This window comes from Dromaius novaehollandiae, chromosome 25 (genome assembly GCF_036370855.1).
Source record: "Dromaius novaehollandiae isolate bDroNov1 chromosome 25, bDroNov1.hap1, whole genome shotgun sequence".
NCBI classification, from domain to species: Eukaryota; Metazoa; Chordata; class Aves; order Casuariiformes; family Dromaiidae; genus Dromaius; species Dromaius novaehollandiae.
In genome coordinates this window covers 128865-147922 of record NC_088122.1, presented here as the reverse complement: position 1 = coordinate 147922, position 19058 = coordinate 128865, and the positions used below count along the sequence as shown (strand labels likewise).

The window sequence follows — 19058 nt, the reverse complement described above, 5'->3', positions numbered from 1 at the left end:
TTCGCGCAGGCGCAGAAGGCGTCTACTGCTGCGGAGCCCAACTTGCGAGCCCGGGCGCACGCGTCCGTGCCTCAGGCGGACTGCGGCTGCGCGCTCCCGCAGCGCGGCAGCGGAGGGCGCTCCTTCGCCGGCGTGTCTGCCGTAGCTGTTTCCAGAGCAGCGAGGTTCCTGAGCGCATGCGCATAATTCTTCAGCCCGGGCTGTCCCCTCAGCGCGCCTGCGGACTGGGGCTCGATTCATCCCCTCCCTCCGCCTCTCTTCAGCGCGTCTCAGTTTCGCCACCATTTTGTGCTGCAGTGGCGGCTGCTTGTTGCTGTTTTTATCGTGCCTAGCTCGGTGCGTGCGAGTCGAAAAAACGGCCCCATGGCGGAAAGTCAGTCAGCGGCCGGGCAGGGAGAATCTGCGTCCCTGTGTGGGTCCGGAGCCCCCAGCTCGGAGCCTGAGACCCGGCGGCTGAGCGAGCTGCGCGTGATAGACCTGCGGGCTGAGCTCAGGCGCCGCAATTTGGACAGCGGTGGGAACAAGAGCGTCCTCATGGAGCGGCTGAGGAAGGTGAGCGGGGGGGACGCGCCGAGCGGAGGCGCCGCCGGCGCCTGAGGAAAATGGCGCCAAATGGCTGCGGAGGGGGGACGGGGAGCGGAGGTGGACGCCGCGGCGGGGCTTGGGGTGTGTGGGCCCGGTGTTTCCAGCCACTCAGTGAGGTCCCCGCCAGCGTTTCCTGGTCCTGCTCAGCACAGTGTGCCTGCCGCGGTGTTCAGCCCAGGGGGCTTCGGTCTTCTGCATCACTGTGCTATGCGTTGAGCACCTGGATTTCCAGACCTGCACGCTGTCCGCTAGGCTTTCTGCTGTGTACTTCTTCCCTGTGTTTCTAGCTGGTAGCTGTACATTACAACTTCACCAGAATATTTGGCATGTTAACAGCTGTAGGGCTCTTTCATATGACTGACCGTTGCTGTCGCTGAGAACTGAGATTCTTCCTCTGTCACAACACTGTAGGTACTTGTGTGCTGTTGCAAATGCCATAGGACTGGCTGGTGCAAGCTAATTGATGGTCTGAATGTCATTGCTTTACTTATCAAATTTTTGCTCTGTTTTCCTTAAAACCGAGGCAGTTGTTTTTCTGTCTATAGGTTATGCTGCTGACTGTTTTCCAGAACTGACTCCAACATGTTACTGTTTCTACTGTGGTTGATGCTTTGATCTGGTCTCCTTTATATTGCGTATTGAAGTTGCTTCTATGTAATTCAAAGCAAAAGATTCTTGCTTTAGTATTTTTCTCCCTCTGGTGTCCAACTCCTAACTCAATAGAAATGCATAAATAAAGGTTTTTTATCTGTCTTAGATGTCTTTTATCTTTTCCCCCTAATAGGCTATTGAGGAGGAAGGGGGGAATCCTGATGAAATTCCAGTGGTTTCAGAAAACATCATCAAGAAAACTCCAAAAAGAAGCAGCAAAGGTACAGGGGAGTTAAAGAGGACCCCCTCATCTTTCTGGCAACTTTTATCTATGAAGCGGAGCTTTGCTTATTTTCCTTGTTATGCCTGGTTTTCCCTTTGGAAAAGTGCTTTGCTTAATTTTTGCACTGTTGCTGAATGTTTTGTGCTCCCAAAACTGTAGTGTATAGTACTTGCCTGAGCCAGATTCAGGTCAAACTGGTGCTCTGGAAAAACTTAAGCATAGGTGAAGCCTCTCTTCCTCAGTCCTTAACCTTTGATGCCATATGTTGCTGGTACCCTTCCTCACATTCGTGTCTAGATTTCTGGAGATTGGTGGTATGGTAATAACTAATCAGTCATTTATTCATAGAACTTCATATTGTTTCATAAGGCTAGAGTTGTTCCCCCCAAAATATTTGGTGGTTTGTTCTCAAAGTTCCCTGAAATAGCAGGAATTAATATGTACTGCTGAAGCAGTGTATTTAAACTCGATCATTGTTTCTTTATGTTACTGTACTTTTATTTTGAGAAACACTACAGGGTTTTTTTTTCCCTCAAGGTAAAAATACTAGTTTGGCAGATTTAACTAGCTCTGTGTAGTTGGTTATGCTTGTGTTTTCCATAGCTAATAGCAGTCTCATTTCTTCCCTGGAAGATTAGTTTTCAAGCAATATCTGAGATTTGATTTTTTTTCTTTTTGAAAGCTTTCCCCATGTGTAACTTTCCAATGGTGAAAAATACTCTTATAATATAATGCTTATTTTTAAAGAATGTTTTGCTATATTTCTAAAATTAGTTATGTCTTAGGACAGTTTGTGATATTTTCCTGTATAAGAATAGTGTTGAAAGTTGCTTTTATATTAGAGCTGAACAAAATAACTAGTTAGAATGAAGGATTATAATTAAATGTAAATTTTCGGGGTGAGGCTTGAATTCTTGTCTGACTAAATCGTTATGTCCAACTTGGAGTGGCATTTCATTTGCTTGCAAATTAAAATGTGTAATCGTAACTGGAAAGAAAACAAATTTCAAAACTGTAAAAGCAGTGACATCTTTGGTAGTCACGTTTGGTTTCAGTTCTCAGAAAAATACTTAATGTTACAGTATAGCACTTTCAGTGTTGGGATGAAAATGCCTGAGCTGAAGTGTTCCTCTTAGCTCTGAAACCCTTTCCCTTTTTTTAATTATACTGTGCTTGCATTTTCTGAGGAAAACACATTTGTAAAAGATGAAGCAATAATTCCTTAGGTCTGTGTTTATGAGGAGTTACTATTTGGTGCTAAAACTAGCATATTGTTTTCGGTAATTGGTCACTTACGATTTACGTGTCCAGCTGATGAATGGAGTGCTGCAGTAAGACTTATCTTTAGATTCTTTGCTGTTGTTGTGTATTGGGAGGTCCTTCTTCCCCTAGTAAACTTCTGGAAAGAAGTGAAAGCTTGAGATACTAAATTATTGTAGTCTCGGCTAAGTCAAATATCGTGGGGAGTACGCAGTGGCGCTTCTTTAAATCTCATGAAGGATCTTGGACCGCAGCTTGTTTGTAACTTTGTCATTTACCGAACTGGCGTGCTACATAAATACTGATTGTCAAAAATAAGGAAAAATAGGTATTCCATCCAATTTAGTTATCTAATCTGGGAAAAAGAACTAGAGCTTGAAGGATGCATATTCTTGCCTTTTTCATTCTGACAATCATAATGTTACTAGGACGTAGACCAGAGGAAGAGGGAGTTGAAGATAATGGCCTGGAAGAGGATTCAGGAGATGGACAGGTATGTGAAGCCTTGTTTGAGGTGAGATATAATAGTGTTGCATTCAAGTTACAATGACTATTATACATACTTTTTTTCTTTTTACAGGAGGATATTGAAGCAAGTTTGGATAACTTGCAGGATATTGACATGATGGATATTAGTGTGTTAGATGAAGCTGAAATAGATAATGGCAATGCTGTAGATTGCGGAGAGGATTACAGTGCTGATAATATTCTTGACTCACTGTGTGATAGTAAAGAAAATGCTGATGCAGAAATGAAAGAACTTCCAGATCAGCCTACAGAATATGCTGTAGGTAACTTGGAGGCATCCCCACAATTTTCAGAAATTAAAGAAGAATCAAGAGAAATACCAGTAGTGATGGTATGCATCTCTTACATGTGTGGAATCAGATTTTTTTTTCCTTCAAATTAAATAGTAGATAGTACCTAAAGAATAGCTGAAATAATTTGGGGCTCTACCAGTTCTTATGATCATTGATTTTTTTATGTTTGTTTGTTTGTTTTTCTTTTACATGTTTGTGGAAATAGTATTCTTGATTTTAAAATGTTTAGATGTTGTTTGCATGCATCATATTACTATACCAATTAATAGTAATCAAGAAAGCATTGTTTTAGTTGTGCTTTAAACTCTCTGCTTTATGTGATATTTACATTCCCATCTTCATATCTTTCCTTTATTTAGGAGGACACTGTGAGGCATACAAATGCCATAGTTTTGTTTACTTCACTAACTTCGACTGAACAGCAACATACTGGGAACTATATCCTAGATTTTTGGGTTGGGGGGAGGGGGGTTAAGATTGGGCCTCACTGTTGTTCAGGTTTTGAGAGGGTTTTTTTTGTTGTTGGTTTTCTGTGTTTGTCTTGATAGTGAATTGCTTTTATGACATTGTCCATCTGTGCTGGAAGATAAACTTTTGCCACAGTCAAAGCTTTTTCTCCTGAAACATACAACAAAGCATTTGAAGAAAGTTATTCTTACCCAGTCTAATACGGAGCATAGCTGTTTATTATGTGAACACTTTGTCGTCATTCTGGATTTTTAGGATTCCAGAATTGGGTGGGTTTTTTTCCCCCCTAAATCTGAAAATTGGAGAAGTAAGATTAATCCCCCACTCCTGAGGAACACTCCCTCCCTCCTGTCCTTCAAACAGAAATACCCAGCAAGTAGTTCTTTTCAGTGATAAAACTATCAGAGTCTAGGTGTTCTCCTACAATCTTTTTTTTTCCCACTAAAGTAAATAGTTACCCAGTCACATAGACCTTCTGGCTCTGTGTTGTTGCTATAAATATATATACGTATATACATACACACACACACACATATATATATATATATATATAAATAGTAAGAGAAACTTTGCCATCACAATCTATATCCTTAGAAGTTTCTGTGAGCAGACCAGCATGTCTTGGAGGTGATGGGAAAGCTCATTCAATCACTGGGGAGTGGAAGAGGTGTGTGGGTAATTGGTCAGTTTTTAATTTCATTGGTTGTTTTGGATGTTAGAAATACTTCCTTAATGTCAGTTGTTTATGAAAATCATTTCTAATCTTTCAATTTCTTGTTCAGGTTTCATTCACAATAGCATTCTATAGATAATGAAATGCCTTCTAATTATTTTTTTCAAGGTAGAGGTTGAAGATACTGGGAACAGTTTAGATGCTGTTTCATCTGATTTAACTGTAATAAAGGTAAATTGTCCCTTATTTTATTCTTTACAAACAAAAAGGGATAATGCATACCATGTAAACTATATGCTGAAACGATATACTTACAGGGAGTACAAAGTAATGCATTCTCATTCTTCAAAGACCGGAAATAAATGCCTTTTTAATTTAAGCACGTGAACAGTCCTGTTGAATTTGTGTGTAGAGTTGGGAGTCTTGTTATCTGTTGTGTATACCAAAACAATGGCCTGCGTTATATTTTAGCTTCCACTAGATGTGTAGGTATCCAGTGTTGACGTAGAACTAAAACTGATTTTATCCCTGAAGTGTGAGCCTTGTTTCCAGATCAATCACAATTGTTTCAGATCACCTGTAATTGCAGGTTGAGCTGGTACTTCTGCAGCTCCCATTTTCAGAAAGTAGACTTTGTAAAGTAGAATTTATTTAGGGAAGGATAGCACAAGCATCAACTTTTAGTACCACATTACTCTGTACCACTAATATGTACTGATTTATTTACCCAAGTGAATGTGCAGTATGGTTACAGAAGTATTACTGAGTTAAAAAAAATAAAATAAAAACAAACCCTGAAAAGTGATATCTGTGCTATACTTGCTTGAAAATGACCAGCATGTGTTCAGCATGTATCCAAATTCAAGAGATTGTGAAATTTTAATCCTTGTTTCATAACATTTAAAGTCTTTTAAAAGTAACTGAAAGCTTTCTTATAAGAAACTTATATAAAATTTAACCTTTTCAAGGCTGAAAAAGGTTAATTATAGTAACTCCTCCCTCAAATTCTCTCCTATGACTGTTTTATTTTTTATTTTGTTGTGTCCAAGCTAACATCTTCACTTCTTATGAAGTAGTGATATTTCTCCTTTGTCTTTTTCCCTGCAGGAAATTGAAGAACTGCCTTTGGACCCAGGTACTGTTGTGTTTTTGTTGTTGTTGTTGCCTTTAAAAAAAAAACAAACAAACAAAAAAAAAACAAATCCTAGGTTTTGAAACAGTTTCATTCTTCATTTACTCTTTTTTGTATCCCTGTTTGGTTTGTAAGTGCATTACTGTAGTATACGTTGTTACGGTGGACAGGCCAGGTCATGCAGGGTCATAGAGATTGGAAACCCAGTCATATCACCAGATCTGTGAATAACTGCTGCTTGAGAACATGCATTAAATACGATGAAATGGTTGCATAGAACTCTTAACTACAGTGAAGCTAAAGAATGAGCCTTAAGGATCTAAAGGTTCTGAAAATAAAACAGATCTTGTGATATCACACTGTACTGTAATTCTGTAAATACAGGAGTGCAGGTAATATGAAGCTTTGATACTGAACAGAAATTAAAGAGTGACTGAACTTCAGAAGAAGGAAAACAATTTCATCATGGGAATCTTCTACAAATCACATTCGCTTTGCGGACTGCAAACACACTCATGCACCATCAGAAGATGCCCAGTTCTCGTGTTGGACTGTCTGCTAAAAGAATTTCATGGAAATTAGGAAACTGAACTTTCAATGCATTGATATAATCAGTTAAGCATCTTGGACTTTGGAAGCTAAATAGAGAAGAAACAGACCTGAACGATTTCATGAAGAATGTCAAGGATCAGCCAGAAGGTTTTTGTTAAATCTGTGGGGGCATTTTTCTTCCCTGTAACATTTTAGGGTTGATACAGTAGTTTGTCAGACTGCAGCTAGCGTAGTAGTTTTAACACTGTGTACACTAGGGTTTTCCAATCTCTGTGTAGCTTAGAAGTTCTCTTGGTGTTAGTGTGGCAGCCATGCCAGTTCCACATTTGTGATTGCTGTATTTCCCTGGTGATTAAATCTTGTGCCATTCTATTCCTGTTAAATCCGTAGAAAATGAGAAAATACTCGACATTTTGGGGGAAACTTGTAAATCTGAACTACTTAACGAAGAAACTTCCGAAGTGGAGCAGCCACATGCACAGGAAGCAAGTAACGTGGTGCCAGGCAAGAGGCTAGCCGAGGAAGAGGACGCTCTTGCTGCTGCTCAGTTGGAGGAAGATGCTTTAGATTTGGACAGCAAATCAGCACAAGCTTTGGCAAGGAAGGAAGCAAAGCGTTTAGTTGTAGCAAAAGGGGAGACAAGTGAACAGACAATAGAGGAAGAGAAACCGGACTCTGAATCTTTAGTGGTAGAGACCCTAAGCGATCAGAGTAGCAAGCGATCCCAAGGCCTGGAAGTCTCTAGTGGGGAAACAGCGGAAAAAGGCGCAGGTCCCGAAGCCAAAGATAGCAAAGAAGATGCCAAGAAAACAGAAGACAAAGCTAATTCTGAGGAATCCCCTGCTACTAAAGAGTCCTCAACCAGTGAGGGCGGTGATCAGAAAAAGAGGTTTGTTTTTTCTCCGTTCTAGACCAGATGCTATCTTTTTTCATTGGTCATTAAGTGATGCGAATAAGCTGTTTCCTTCAATTGGCCACCAAGACTGGTGAAATTGTAGCCTATTCCTAAAGAATCTGTTTTATTTCTCCTTGTGCAGATCTTTTGTAAACACAGAGGGTTTGATTTCTTTCCTTCCTCAACCTTCAAAGGTTGTTTTCTTAAATTACTCTAATTTCTGTCATCTGCCAAACAGAACTAATTGTCTGTTTAAGCATATGAATCCCGTATTTCCTGTCACTCTTCTACAAATTTGCAAACGTATCTTTTATTTCAGAACTAGTTTACTGGTAGGTATAAAACTGTAGTGTGTGTGATCTCAAATTTATTTTTGCTGATATTTGGTTGAATAACATGATCTTTTGTCTTTAGCCCTGTTGAGGATGCAGATACAAAGATAATCTCAAAAGATGAGAAAGGTATGTTTTCAAAAAACAATGCACAGTTGACTTGAAAAAATGTTATTGGGTCATATCTAGCCATTTCTTGTGAGGCAGTTGTAGTAAGTAAAAAATTCAAATGAATAAATGGAATAATAGTCTGACTCATTTTTCAGTGCATTGACTTGCCTTTTTTGGGTTGTTTTGGTTGCTTTTGAATTATGTAAGCATGTGTGTACCTTCACTGTAGTAGTCCTGCTGTAGTGTCCCACTAGCTTCACAAAGTAGTATAGATGCTGGCAAAACTGGGGTTTCTCTGAAAATCCCCAAAGAGCCTAAACTCCGTAGATTTATATTCTGCGTGGTGATTCTGATGAAGATTGCTAATACAGTGAAGGCTGAGTGCTATCATAACATAAGCAGACTTTCAAAGCATGAATTATAAATTTCAGTTCACCTAACTTCTGTAAATCTTTTACTAACTGGTAACTTTCTTTTTTTAAGTATCTCTTGTGATTTAATATTAACTACTTTGTAATACTCATCAAAGTGATTGAAATCTGCAAAGACAACATCGTGTAGATTAAAACCCCTTATGACTCTGTACAAATACACGTGAGTTATTGAGATCAAAAGTTAATTTTTGAAGGCTTAAATGTGTCAGTTGATTTTAAGTATTGGAAGAGATAGGAGTAAAATTGCATTTGCATAAGTTATAAGAGAAAAATAAAGTGAAGTGCGTTTGTGTTAGTGGATTTTTAAAATTTACTTTTCTTTAAATATTAGGCCGCACAAGTAGCGGTTCTGGCAGAAATCTGTGGGTTAGTGGACTTTCCTCCTCTACTAGAGCTACAGACTTGAAGAACCTTTTCAGCAAATATGGAAAGGTATGTAGTGGATATGTCCATTAACAAACCATTTAGTCAAATTAAAGGGTGACCTAAAATTTAGCCTTTTGCCTTTTCTAACAAATCAGTACTCTAACAAATCAATAAAGTACTTAACTCTTTTGTGTTTTTCTAAACTCTGATCTGAAAGCATTATTCTTCATTAAAATGTTGCCTGAAATACAGGGAAAAATAAAATACAGGTTTTATAGAATAAGTGCAAAGATTCTTCTGAAAATTTGGCAGTTCTTGACAGGACAATCTGTTGGGCCAGCATCTAGCATGCTGTAATTTAATTATTGGTTTACCTCTTGGCTGTTTAGTAATAGTTAGTGCTGTTTTAAACTGTTCTGGTTCAAGTGGTATTCCTTTGAAATACTCAGTCTATGAGGACAGGCTTCCCTTTGTTCTGCAGTGCCAGCAAGGTTATGGGACGAGAAGTTGTGAAAGGGGACTGTTTCAGATGGCCATCTCCCCTTCCTCCTAAGGCTTCTCTGAACGTGATACTAAGTTTTGTGTTGCTACGTGCTTGCCTGTGCACTCTCAGATACTGTTTTCATTGGATAGAAACTAACATAGATGTTTTGTAAGGAAAGAAAAATTCATGATTTTCTTTTTTCTCCTGGTTGTGTATTTCCTCCTTTAATTACCTGCTCAGCTACTTAAAGATGAACTGTTCTGAGCATGGTTATGTTGGTTGCTTTATCAGCAGAACTATATCTAAATCTCTTCCATAATCTGATTTCTCTGCTTCATTAAATTCTGCATTTGTTTTATACTTTTTCTTGGAGTACATGTGGGGTAATCTTAAACTTGAACCTTTTCAGCTGTGGTTGTGTTGCTATTGACTTAGGTGTGAACACTATTAGCATCATATTTTGTGAAGTAGCCTTTGTAAGGCACTTCTAGAACACTATTGGCCAAACAGTATAGGGGTTGGGTTAAAACTGTAACCTTTTGCTTCTTGTCAGATGAGCTTAGCAATTTTGTCGTCTTAGAATACTGGCATAATGCTGTGAGCCAAGGATGTTTCTCACTGTTAAAGGTGGATAGGCACTCTACTGTGTGTTACCAGTAGATAGAACAACTCAAATGGTAAATAGATCAGAATTTGTTTGGCCACAGATCTGCAAACCTAGGGTTGGTTTGTTTGTTTTTTGGCTAAGGTGGTTGGTGCAAAAGTAGTGACAAATGCTCGCAGTCCTGGTGCTCGCTGTTACGGCTTTGTTACAATGTCAACATCTGAAGAAGCCACCAAGTGTATTAGTCACCTCCACAGAACGGAGCTGCATGGAAAAATGATTTCTGTGGAAAAGGTAAGTGGTAGCTATCCATGACAGTATATTGAAAATAAAAGTCCACAAGTTTAATGTCTGTCTTTATTACAAAAAATATTTTTGGCTAACAACATTCTAGGCAAAAAATGAACCAGCTGGGAAAAAGCCTTCAGACAAAAAGGAAGGTGAAGCAAGGAAGGAAAAAGACAGACACCATTCTGCAGATTCCAAGTCTGAGAAGTAATGTGATTTTGCTATTTTTCTTTGTTTAAAGACCACTCATTTGAAAGGTGACTGTGTGACAAAAGCAAACAGTGACTGTAATAGGTCTTGATTTGCTGCTTCATAGTGCATCTGAAGTAAGAGTAGTACTGGAAAAATTGAAATCTGTGTTCTATAGTATTAAGTGTTGCTTTCTTAATGGGTCCTCTATTCAAAAATTTGGACCTCTCTGGGGTTCAGTATCAAAACTTGTCAGTTATGTCAGGAGATACCCGACATGTTTGATTTTCGGTAAACCAGTACGTTTTTCGGGATTGTTCGTCCTCTAATTTGATTCTGACACGGTCAGTTCTGTTAACTGAAATCTTTCTAGTAATTGGCTTATCTTGTTGAATAGCTGTTTGCATAGTTCAAGATTTCTATTTCAGTATTTGTTCTCTCACATGGCCTGTTGCTTTTGAAAGAGGAGTTCTGCTTTACTACTTTTTCTTTCCATGTAAAATTGTTAAAAATTTGGCAAAGAAGATGTTTTGGCTGGCTGGCCTGCTTGTATGAGGTGCTTGAGGTATTTGTTTATAAAATCTGCTCTTTTGGTGGAGCTCAACCTCTTTCTGGGTGGCCTCGTCTCCCAGTGCTAAGCATAAACTTTACAGACAGAGCAGAATACTTTATTTCCAGCACTCTCAAACTCTCCTAATATTTAGGAGGATCAGCTGTTGTTTCTCATTTTCAGACTGCTTCAGCTTAGGATTGGTTGCTTCTCTTAAACATAATTATGTACAAGTTTGCATTGGCTTCAGCTCAGCAGGGTGGAAGATGTTGGGAGTGTTTTGGGGGTTGTTTAGTTCTGAATGGTTGACTTGGTCAAAAAGGGTGGTTATATGCTCTGTTAGCCTCTCTAGTAAAGCAAAGTTTACCTATAGGTCTGCTGGTATTAAAAAGGATGAGAAGATGGACAAAAAGGATGATGCTAAGAAATCAGAGAAAGATGGAAAGGATGAAGGAAAAGAGAAAGATGAACAGAGAACTGGATCCTCAGATCGGTCTAGGGCAAGCAAATCAGGTAACTTTAACTGCTGTTCAAAAAGGTTAAAATGTTTTCAAGGATACTTTTTTAGAAAAAGAAACAAACATACAAAGAATATGAGTGGTGAAGCTTTGGGGGTTTTGTTTTGTTTTGTTTTTTTAATCCCCAAATCCATCAGCTAAGTAGGAAATGGAAGAATAACAAGCTTAAGCATTCAGAATCGTGGCTGATTACAAAACTTCAACGTCTGTGAGACTTGGTGTGTTCTTATTAAAGATGGTTCATAATTCAGAAAAAGACTATGAACTGTACTTCTTAATACTTAAGTCTTTGCAATTAACAAAAAACTGCACCAGAAAAAACCTTGGTAAACTTCTCCCCCACCCCCCAGCATAGAATGCTAGTAGCTTAGCAATGGTGTTGTAATTACTGGACTTTAGCTACTCTGTAAGGCAGTCTGCGAATTTTGTAAAACCTTATCACTGGGCCTAGAACCAATGAATGATTGTATGTGTGTGTTGTTTTGTTTTTTAATGGTGACACAAATATATATTATACAGGCACAGGAATGAACTTAAATTTGCTTTCTTTTAATTGTCATACTCTCCAGAAAACACTGCTTTACTGTAATTTAAATGTCTGATGTATTATCATTTATTCTTGTGTCTTTTTTTTTATAGCAAGTCGAGGAACTGAAAGGACGGTAGTAATGGATAAATCAAAAGGAGAGCCAGTTATCAGTGTGAAAACCTCTACATCAAAAGAGAGGGTACGTACAACTTTCAAAGCAGCCCTTTTTGTAAAAGTAGGTATAAAACAGGTTTGTGTGTGTATATTTGAAAGGTCCTTTTTTACCTTGTATTCTGGAAATGGTGCCCCTTCCTTCCCCCCTCCCTCCCCTTTCTTTTAAGATGCTATATGGGTAAATGCTTATGCTTCACCTATTTTTAGTCTTTGTCACTGCTGCCCTAGTCAAAGTAGTATGGTTGTAATATGAAAATGGTGTTCAGATGATATGTTTCCCCGAGTGTGGCGACCAGTGACCTTTAGAGTGGTGTATCATTTGCCTCTAGTGCATGTGAGACCCTGTGCCCCTAATGTTTATATATTCAAACTCTTCAGAAGTTCTAGCCAAATTATGGGTGCTTCTCCATAATTGTTTTGCAGAATTCCAACATTACTTGCCTCTTGGAAGGTATGATAGTCTGTTTTGTTCAGGTGGGAGTCAGGTGGGTGTTTTACCTAGGAATTCCAGCTAAGTATGCTGTGTTTAGCTGATGTATTGTTTTGATTTAATAGAGTACAAAAAGTCAGGATCGCAAATCTGAGAGCAAAGAGAAGCCAGATATTTTATCATTTGATAAAATCAAAGAACAGCGAGAACGTGAACGTCAGAGGCAAAGAGAGCGAGAAATCAGAGAAACAGAAAGACGCCGGTGAGTCTTCTGTTTTTGCTCTAATCTTTGAATGGCATTTGGTTTTTACCTCCTAGATGCCGTTTTGAACAGGCTTCAACTTAGTGTGGTGCTGGCCCTTCCCCATCATTAATATTTCAGATTGATTTGATACTAAACTACTGATAGAATGAACACAATGCCACATTATGAAGGTTTTTACGACTGAAATTATACAGTCTTCTCTAAATCTAAGCTTTTAAGTAGACTTCTGTTGAATAAAAGCTTTTGTAGGCACTTTCAGGTCTTGTGTTCCACTCTTCTAAAGCAGATTTGAGTTTTTATAATATTTAATTATTACTGGAAATTTGAAAATACTCTCTACTTGTTCCGTCCTCTGAGGAGTACATATAGGACGTTGCATTCTGTGAAAGCCTTATGAGAGCGAGCTTTTAGAACAGATACTGTTTACTTATGCAGAATGTTTACCTCCCCGTCTTTCGTGTGTGGGGGGTGTGGGGTTTTTTTTGTTTTTTTTTTTTTTGTTTTTTTAATAGCTGTTCTGAATGGCTGTGATTTAGTTGAGAAAAGACCATTCAGGTGAAGCAGGCAGCGGAAATAACCTGGAATCCATATTTAGTGCTGGGAGGGTGAGGGCAGGGGGGACAGGATGGGATGGGGGACTAGTCTTAAGACGCTCACTCGAAAACAAAATATTTGTTTCAATTAGAGAGAGAGAGAGACGAGAGCGAGAGCAGCGTCTTCAAGCCATTCATGAACGGGATGAAAGACAGAGGCTTCAGAGAGAGCGTGAGCGACTTGAATTTCAACGGCAGCGTCTTGACAGAGAGCGCTTGGAGAGAGAGAGATTGGAGAGAGAGAGAATGCACATAGAGCAGGAGAGGAGAAGAGAACAGGAACGCATCCAGCGAGAGAGGGAAGAGCTGCGACGTCAGCAAGAACAGCTACGTTATGAACAAGAACGGCGGTCTGCGATGAGAAGGCCTTATGATCCTGATGCCAGGTAATAACTGTAATGAGATTCCAAACTCTTTGGCTACATCCTGTTATAGGCTCTAGAATGGTTTTCTATGCAACTTGCAAGTACTTTCACTAGAACAGTTCTGAACAGAGTTCACAACTGAAAGCTTATTTACATGTTGCTGTTAACACTTAAATCTTGATCTTTAGAAAGAGCTGTTGTCCTACTTACCTACCCTTAAGCACAGATTTGTTGCAGCGGGTTTAAAAAAAAAGAGAAACTATTTCCCGAAGAGGAATGACTGAGAATAGAAATTGTGGATGTAAACCCTAAAGCAGGGATGCTGGCAGGAACAGATATTCATTTTCTTCTCATGTCAAAACATGCTGAGACTAAGCTTTTGTATAGTGGTGTTACAACTAACTGCTTCTCTGAAACTGAAATGAAATGTCAGTTTAACACTCCTGGAATTTTAATCATAAACCAAAAATAATTCTTTGAAAAATCAGATTGAGGCCTGATTCCAAGAGAGCAAGAAAGGAAGATTGTCAGGAGCTTTCTACTAATGATATCTTTTCTTGCAGGCGAGATGACCCGTACTGGCCAGAGGCAAAGCGAATGGCAATGGATGATAGATACCATTCTGAATTTAGTCGTCAGGATCGCTTCCATGACTTTGACCACAGGGATCGTGGTAGATACCAAGATCATTCTTTGGACAGGTCAGTAAGGTGTTTTTTCTTTGTATCCCTTTAATGAAATTAGGTATCCTTTCTGGTTTACTATTGGCTTGAACAGTGCCAAGACCCCCCCGCCCCCCCCCCCAAAAAAAAAAAAAAAAAAAAAACCAAACAAGTCCTGTGTGTTTCTTGAGCCTAATTGTACACCTATTTGCAAATCTTTAGTTTCATCACTTACGGATATATCAAAAAGAGGTTGCATAAAGATTATAAGCCAAGTCCTCTTGTCGTCTGCCATTACACTGAGGGCAATCCTGCAATAGCAGGTACAGAAATCTGGTTTCCAAATCCCAGTTAATTAGCCTAGGGTTTAGAAATTTCCTTTTGCCTTAAAAATTTCCCTACACTCATCTTAGCAACCTAGCTTATACTGACTTTAGTCTCTCAGACTTGCTTGTGACTTCCCTCTGATGCTGGTAGGTTCACTTGGTATCCTTCCTTGTTACCAAGCTTGGTACGGTGCCCTGCTTTGAGTACCTGACCATGCCTCAGTGGCATTTCACTTAACAATATTACAATAACTCATGCTAATTTGGTCTCTTCGTATGGTAGGTTGCTGAAACAAAAAACCTTTTGAAAGCTTCCTGCTGAATAAACACTGTTGTTCTCAGATTTACAACCTAATGAAAGTAAATTTCAATGTGCTACTTGATACAAACCCTAGTATTGTTATGATTGCTGTGTTGATTTGACTGAACTTTTTTTTTTTTTCCCCTAGAAGAGATGGTTCAAGAGGAATACCAGATCGAGATGGGCAGGTGGGTCATATTGAGATGCTAGCCTCAATTAAAACAAACAAGCAATGAAACACCCACCCATCCAACATGCATGCCATCTGCTTCTTAAATGCAGATGTTCAAGGAGCAGCTCATTTGGCATGTTAGATGTGCAAAGCATAAGTTAGCTGTCCACTAGGGCAGTAGCCATAGATCAGCAAAAAAATTTTGAGTGATCGGAGCTACAGTATGGAGTCATGCCAATAGGTGGTGATAACTTTTCTGGTCAACTCTTCAAGTGTTTTTAATGTATGTAAGAGGTAGTTACTGTAGCACTGTATCCATACCTGGCAAGGGACCCCTTATCTAACATATCTAAACAGTATGTAGAAAATAAATGGTGACATAATACAACAGGCAAATGACTGCAAAAGATGATATGTGATTACTGCAATGGTATACTTTCTGGACAAAGGAAGGAAATAGGCAGATTTTTTTTTTTTTTTAGCGAAAAATCTGGAGCCAGAAAATAAGCCTTTAAAGAATAGTGGGGAGAAATTGGAGCAGAATTTCTGAAACTAATGTGAAATCTGTGAAACTCCCTGTAAAATTAATGCCTAGAATGAGCCACAGACAGCAGCAGTGGAACCACTGAAGAATGAGATGGCTACTGTTTTATTTTCTAACAGCTTATAAAATTGCAACCTCTTAGAGGAGCTGGATAAAATTTTGCTATCCTACTACTTGCCTTCCAGCATTACCCAGATGAACGCCATGGAGGGCCTGATCGTCACTCCCGGGACTCCCGAGATGGTTGGAGTGGCTATGGGTCTGACAGAAGAATGACTGAAGGGAGAGGGATGCCTCCGCAATCCCGGTTAGTGCCTATGAAACAAGGGAAGCAATTTGTTGATTCTTAAAAATGTTTATGCTCAGTGAACCTCCAAAGGGTGATGGTGGAAGCAGTTTCACAAGTATGAATCCTCTCTCCAGATAGTTTCTTCGAGGGTCTAATCTCCTGGATGAGCAAGGAATTTAACACATGTAGCTCCCCTGTGCATCAAGAGAATGGAGTGTTGTTAGTGAGTAAAGAGGTGCTACTCGGGTAGCTCGGCTGATAACTGTGGTTCTCTTGTAAATGCTTCAATTTCTGCAAATGAGATCCAGTCCTATACTGGGTGCTCCAGTAATGCCAACAGAACTTTTATTTGTGGCTAGCAGTCAGATTTTAGGGAAATCAAGTCAGAACCTCTGTGACAGTGAAGGTGAGGAAATGAGACTATTCTGGAATCTTAGAGGTTTTTCTTTAAGCCAGCTAATCAAGCTAAGTGTATTCCAGATATATAATGTTTAGTTATGACTCCCAGATGGAGGGATGGAATTCTATTAATTGTTTGTTGTTTAAATGTTTCAGCATACTGTCATACTAATTATGCCTCTGTAGATCAGAAAAAGATGAGATTTATTGTGTAAAGGACACTTCAGCAAGTTTCTTTTTGTCCCTCTTTGAACAATTTTTATTGTAATGATGGGGTGGATATAGATACAGCTTGATAAACGATTGAATACACTTTTGTATGGGGTATGATATTTGGCTTTACCCTATGCTATTAAATTAATAAGGGACACACCTAGAAGATTTTCTTTTATTTTTTTAAGAGATGGACGTGACTGGGGAGATCATGGTCGAAAGTTAGAGGGGCATCAAGATCGTTCATGGCAGGGAAATGTGGATGGAGGAATGATGGGACGGGATCATGAGAGATGGCAAGGTACACTTGCTGCTTACCAGTGTGATCGTGGTTTTTCTATGAATTGCTGCTGTTGAACTTCTAGTAGTAGTTAAATTTCCTACAGAGCTTTAACAGCATTACAAAGAAAGCAAATACAATTCTGGGAACAAGGTGGCTTTTTTTTTTAATAGGAAAACATGCTTTTCCTTTCATATTTTCTTACTTTTTTTTTTTTTTTTTTTTTTTTTTTTTTAAATCAGGTGGTGATAGAAGCATGCCTGGTCAGTCAGGACCAGGCCATGTGATGAATCGAGGAGGGATGTCAGGGTAAGAAGCTTTGTCAGAGTGCTCAAGTGCTCATGGATGCTTTCATAATAGCTAACTTATCTGAATAAAAAAAGAAATTTCTTTGTCAATTGTGTAAAAATAATGCTTCCAGCTTCTACTCAAGTATGAATTTGCAAGTAGATAAAAATAATCAAACATCTTTTGTCAGAGTAGTATGTTCTTGGCAATTTTCAATTTGCTTGGTCTTGTTTTTAAGGCGTGGAGGCTTCACACAAGGTGGAAACCAGAGCCAGATAATGCAGAGTAGTGGAATACAAGGAGGGTTTGCAGGCCAGGATCGACCGAACAGACTGACTGATCCCCGTTTTACCCGCCGCTACTGAAAGCACTATATGTATATATTGTTTTTTTCAGTGGAAGATGACAATGGTGGTGAATTTTATTAGCCAGGGTCACCTTGAAATTAAGATTACAAAAATCAAAACTGCTGCCATATTGTAGCCAAATACTATGTTAATACATTTGGGTTTTTTGTAATAAATGTGTTCTTGGTCAAACATCAAAGTTTCTGTTAATGAAACATTCCATTTTTCAAAAATAATAAAACCAATTTACAGCTAACAGTATTTCTTGTTTCCATAGTCTTTGGTGCTACACCTCACAAGCTGGGCTTAAATACATTAAAGGGAAGACACAATCTGCCTTCAACACTGTTGGTTTCTAAATAATGCAATGAATCAATGACAATGTGGGTGGGTGTGGCTTTTCATGCATTTGAGATGCATTTTATAATTTACATGTGACTCACTCCCAGGTGTCATGTGCATTAACTAGTAAACAGTTGTGTGAGGTCCCCAGACTGCTTCTGGATTTGCTTTCAGCACTCCCCAGTGTCCCTTGTGGGTCTGGGGCCAGGGCCTGTGTGCCTGGAGGGGGGAGATAGAGTTTCCGTGGGCAGGGGGGGAGCCTGCAGGCACCATCCTGTCAGCTGCACTGAGCCCTGTGACATGCCTTATGGCCCCTCTGGTGTGCACAAACACCCTTCATTTGTATTTTGGTTTGCCCCAGAGCCCTGCATTTGCCCTCTGATGCCCTCAGGACTCCACATTTTGGGTTAACCCCAAGGCCTCTGTGTGCCTTTCGGTGCGCCCTGGGGCCCTGTGGTTGTTTTGCAGCATGCTACAACGGTCTCTGTTTAGCTTTCTCTCCTGTCCCAGCATTTTCTGGGTGCTTCTCAGTGTGCCCCAGGGCCCTCCTTTTGGTGCCCCCAGAGTCACTCTGTTTGCTCTGTCATTGCCTTTTTCTACTTTTGTTGCACCCAGAGCTCTCCATTTGTTCTCTTGTCCTCTGCATACTCCCTTTTCCCCTCTCTACACACCAGGGCTCTCCCTTCAGCGAGCTGCTTCCAGGAGTGGGGATGCCTCTGCTGCCCTGGCAGCCCCAGCTGTCCCTGATGGGGCCAATGGCCATTCCCTCTCCCCAGTTCCTGATGGGCTGCAGCTGCAGACCCTGGGGCTGGGATGAATGCCAGGTGGAGCTGGGTGGCAGGATGGGCCCCAGGTGGGGCTGAGGGGGTGGGACGAGCCCCAGGTGGGGCTGATGGCAAGGGCGGGCACACGCTGGGGCTGGGGCTGGGGCTGGGGCTGGTTCCGGACGATGGAGCTGCTGCTGAGCACTGCCCCCTGGGACCGGCACGGCAGCTGCCCCGCAGAGGAGGTGAGCGGGGGCAGGGGATGTGCGCTGAGGGTCCCGGCGGACAGGAGCATCCCGGGCAACGCAGCACAATCCGGGCGCACCGGGGCCAGGGATGGCGGTGTGCCGGGGCGGTGGGGGCCGAGGACGTGATGGGGAAGAGCGATGCACTGGGGCCATGGAGGCGGGGGGAAGAAGAGGGTGCGCCGGGGCTGTGGTGGTGTGGGGAGGGGGGGGGGGGAAGAAAGGGGGTGCGCCGGGGCTGTGGTGCGGTTTACTGCGCGGTCGGAGTGGTGCGGGGCCTGGGGGTGTCTCCTGTGTCAGCTCAGGACCGTCTCGGGGAGGGATCCCAGGGGAAGCCTCAGAGAGGGTCGGGGCAGGGGCAGTGTCGGAGCTGACCCGGAGCCGGTCGCGGCGG

General features: G+C 40.7%; 1 protein-coding gene across 4 annotated transcripts; it reads left to right on the top strand.

Moving 5' to 3' along the window:
- The first annotated feature begins 192 nt into the window (after window positions 1–192).
- On the top strand, window positions 193–17574 carry LOC112988074 (scaffold attachment factor B1-like). 4 transcript variants are annotated; one of them, XM_064497519.1, is made up of 21 exons: window positions 193–552; window positions 1370–1457; window positions 3148–3212; window positions 3300–3578; window positions 4850–4912; window positions 5789–5816; window positions 6756–7254; window positions 7675–7721; window positions 8469–8569; window positions 9736–9885; window positions 9986–10086; window positions 10992–11131; window positions 11776–11864; window positions 12395–12531; window positions 13220–13513; window positions 14056–14193; window positions 14933–14969; window positions 15683–15804; window positions 16587–16699; window positions 16921–16987; window positions 17205–17574. In XM_064497519.1, the coding sequence occupies exons 1-21, from the start codon at window positions 364–366 to the stop codon at window positions 17329–17331; spliced, it is 2874 nt and encodes a 957-aa protein (XP_064353589.1). In that variant the 5' UTR covers window positions 193–363; the 3' UTR covers window positions 17332–17574. The 4 variants fall into 4 exon arrangements, 3 of the variants coding, with proteins under 3 accessions (XP_064353589.1, XP_025964079.2, XP_025964080.2); XM_026108294.2 differs by having other exon boundaries at window positions 194–552; window positions 14930–14969; XR_003260446.2 differs by lacking the exon at window positions 16587–16699 and having other exon boundaries at window positions 195–552; window positions 14930–14969; window positions 17205–17254.
- Window positions 17575–19058: the final 1484 nt, after the last annotated feature.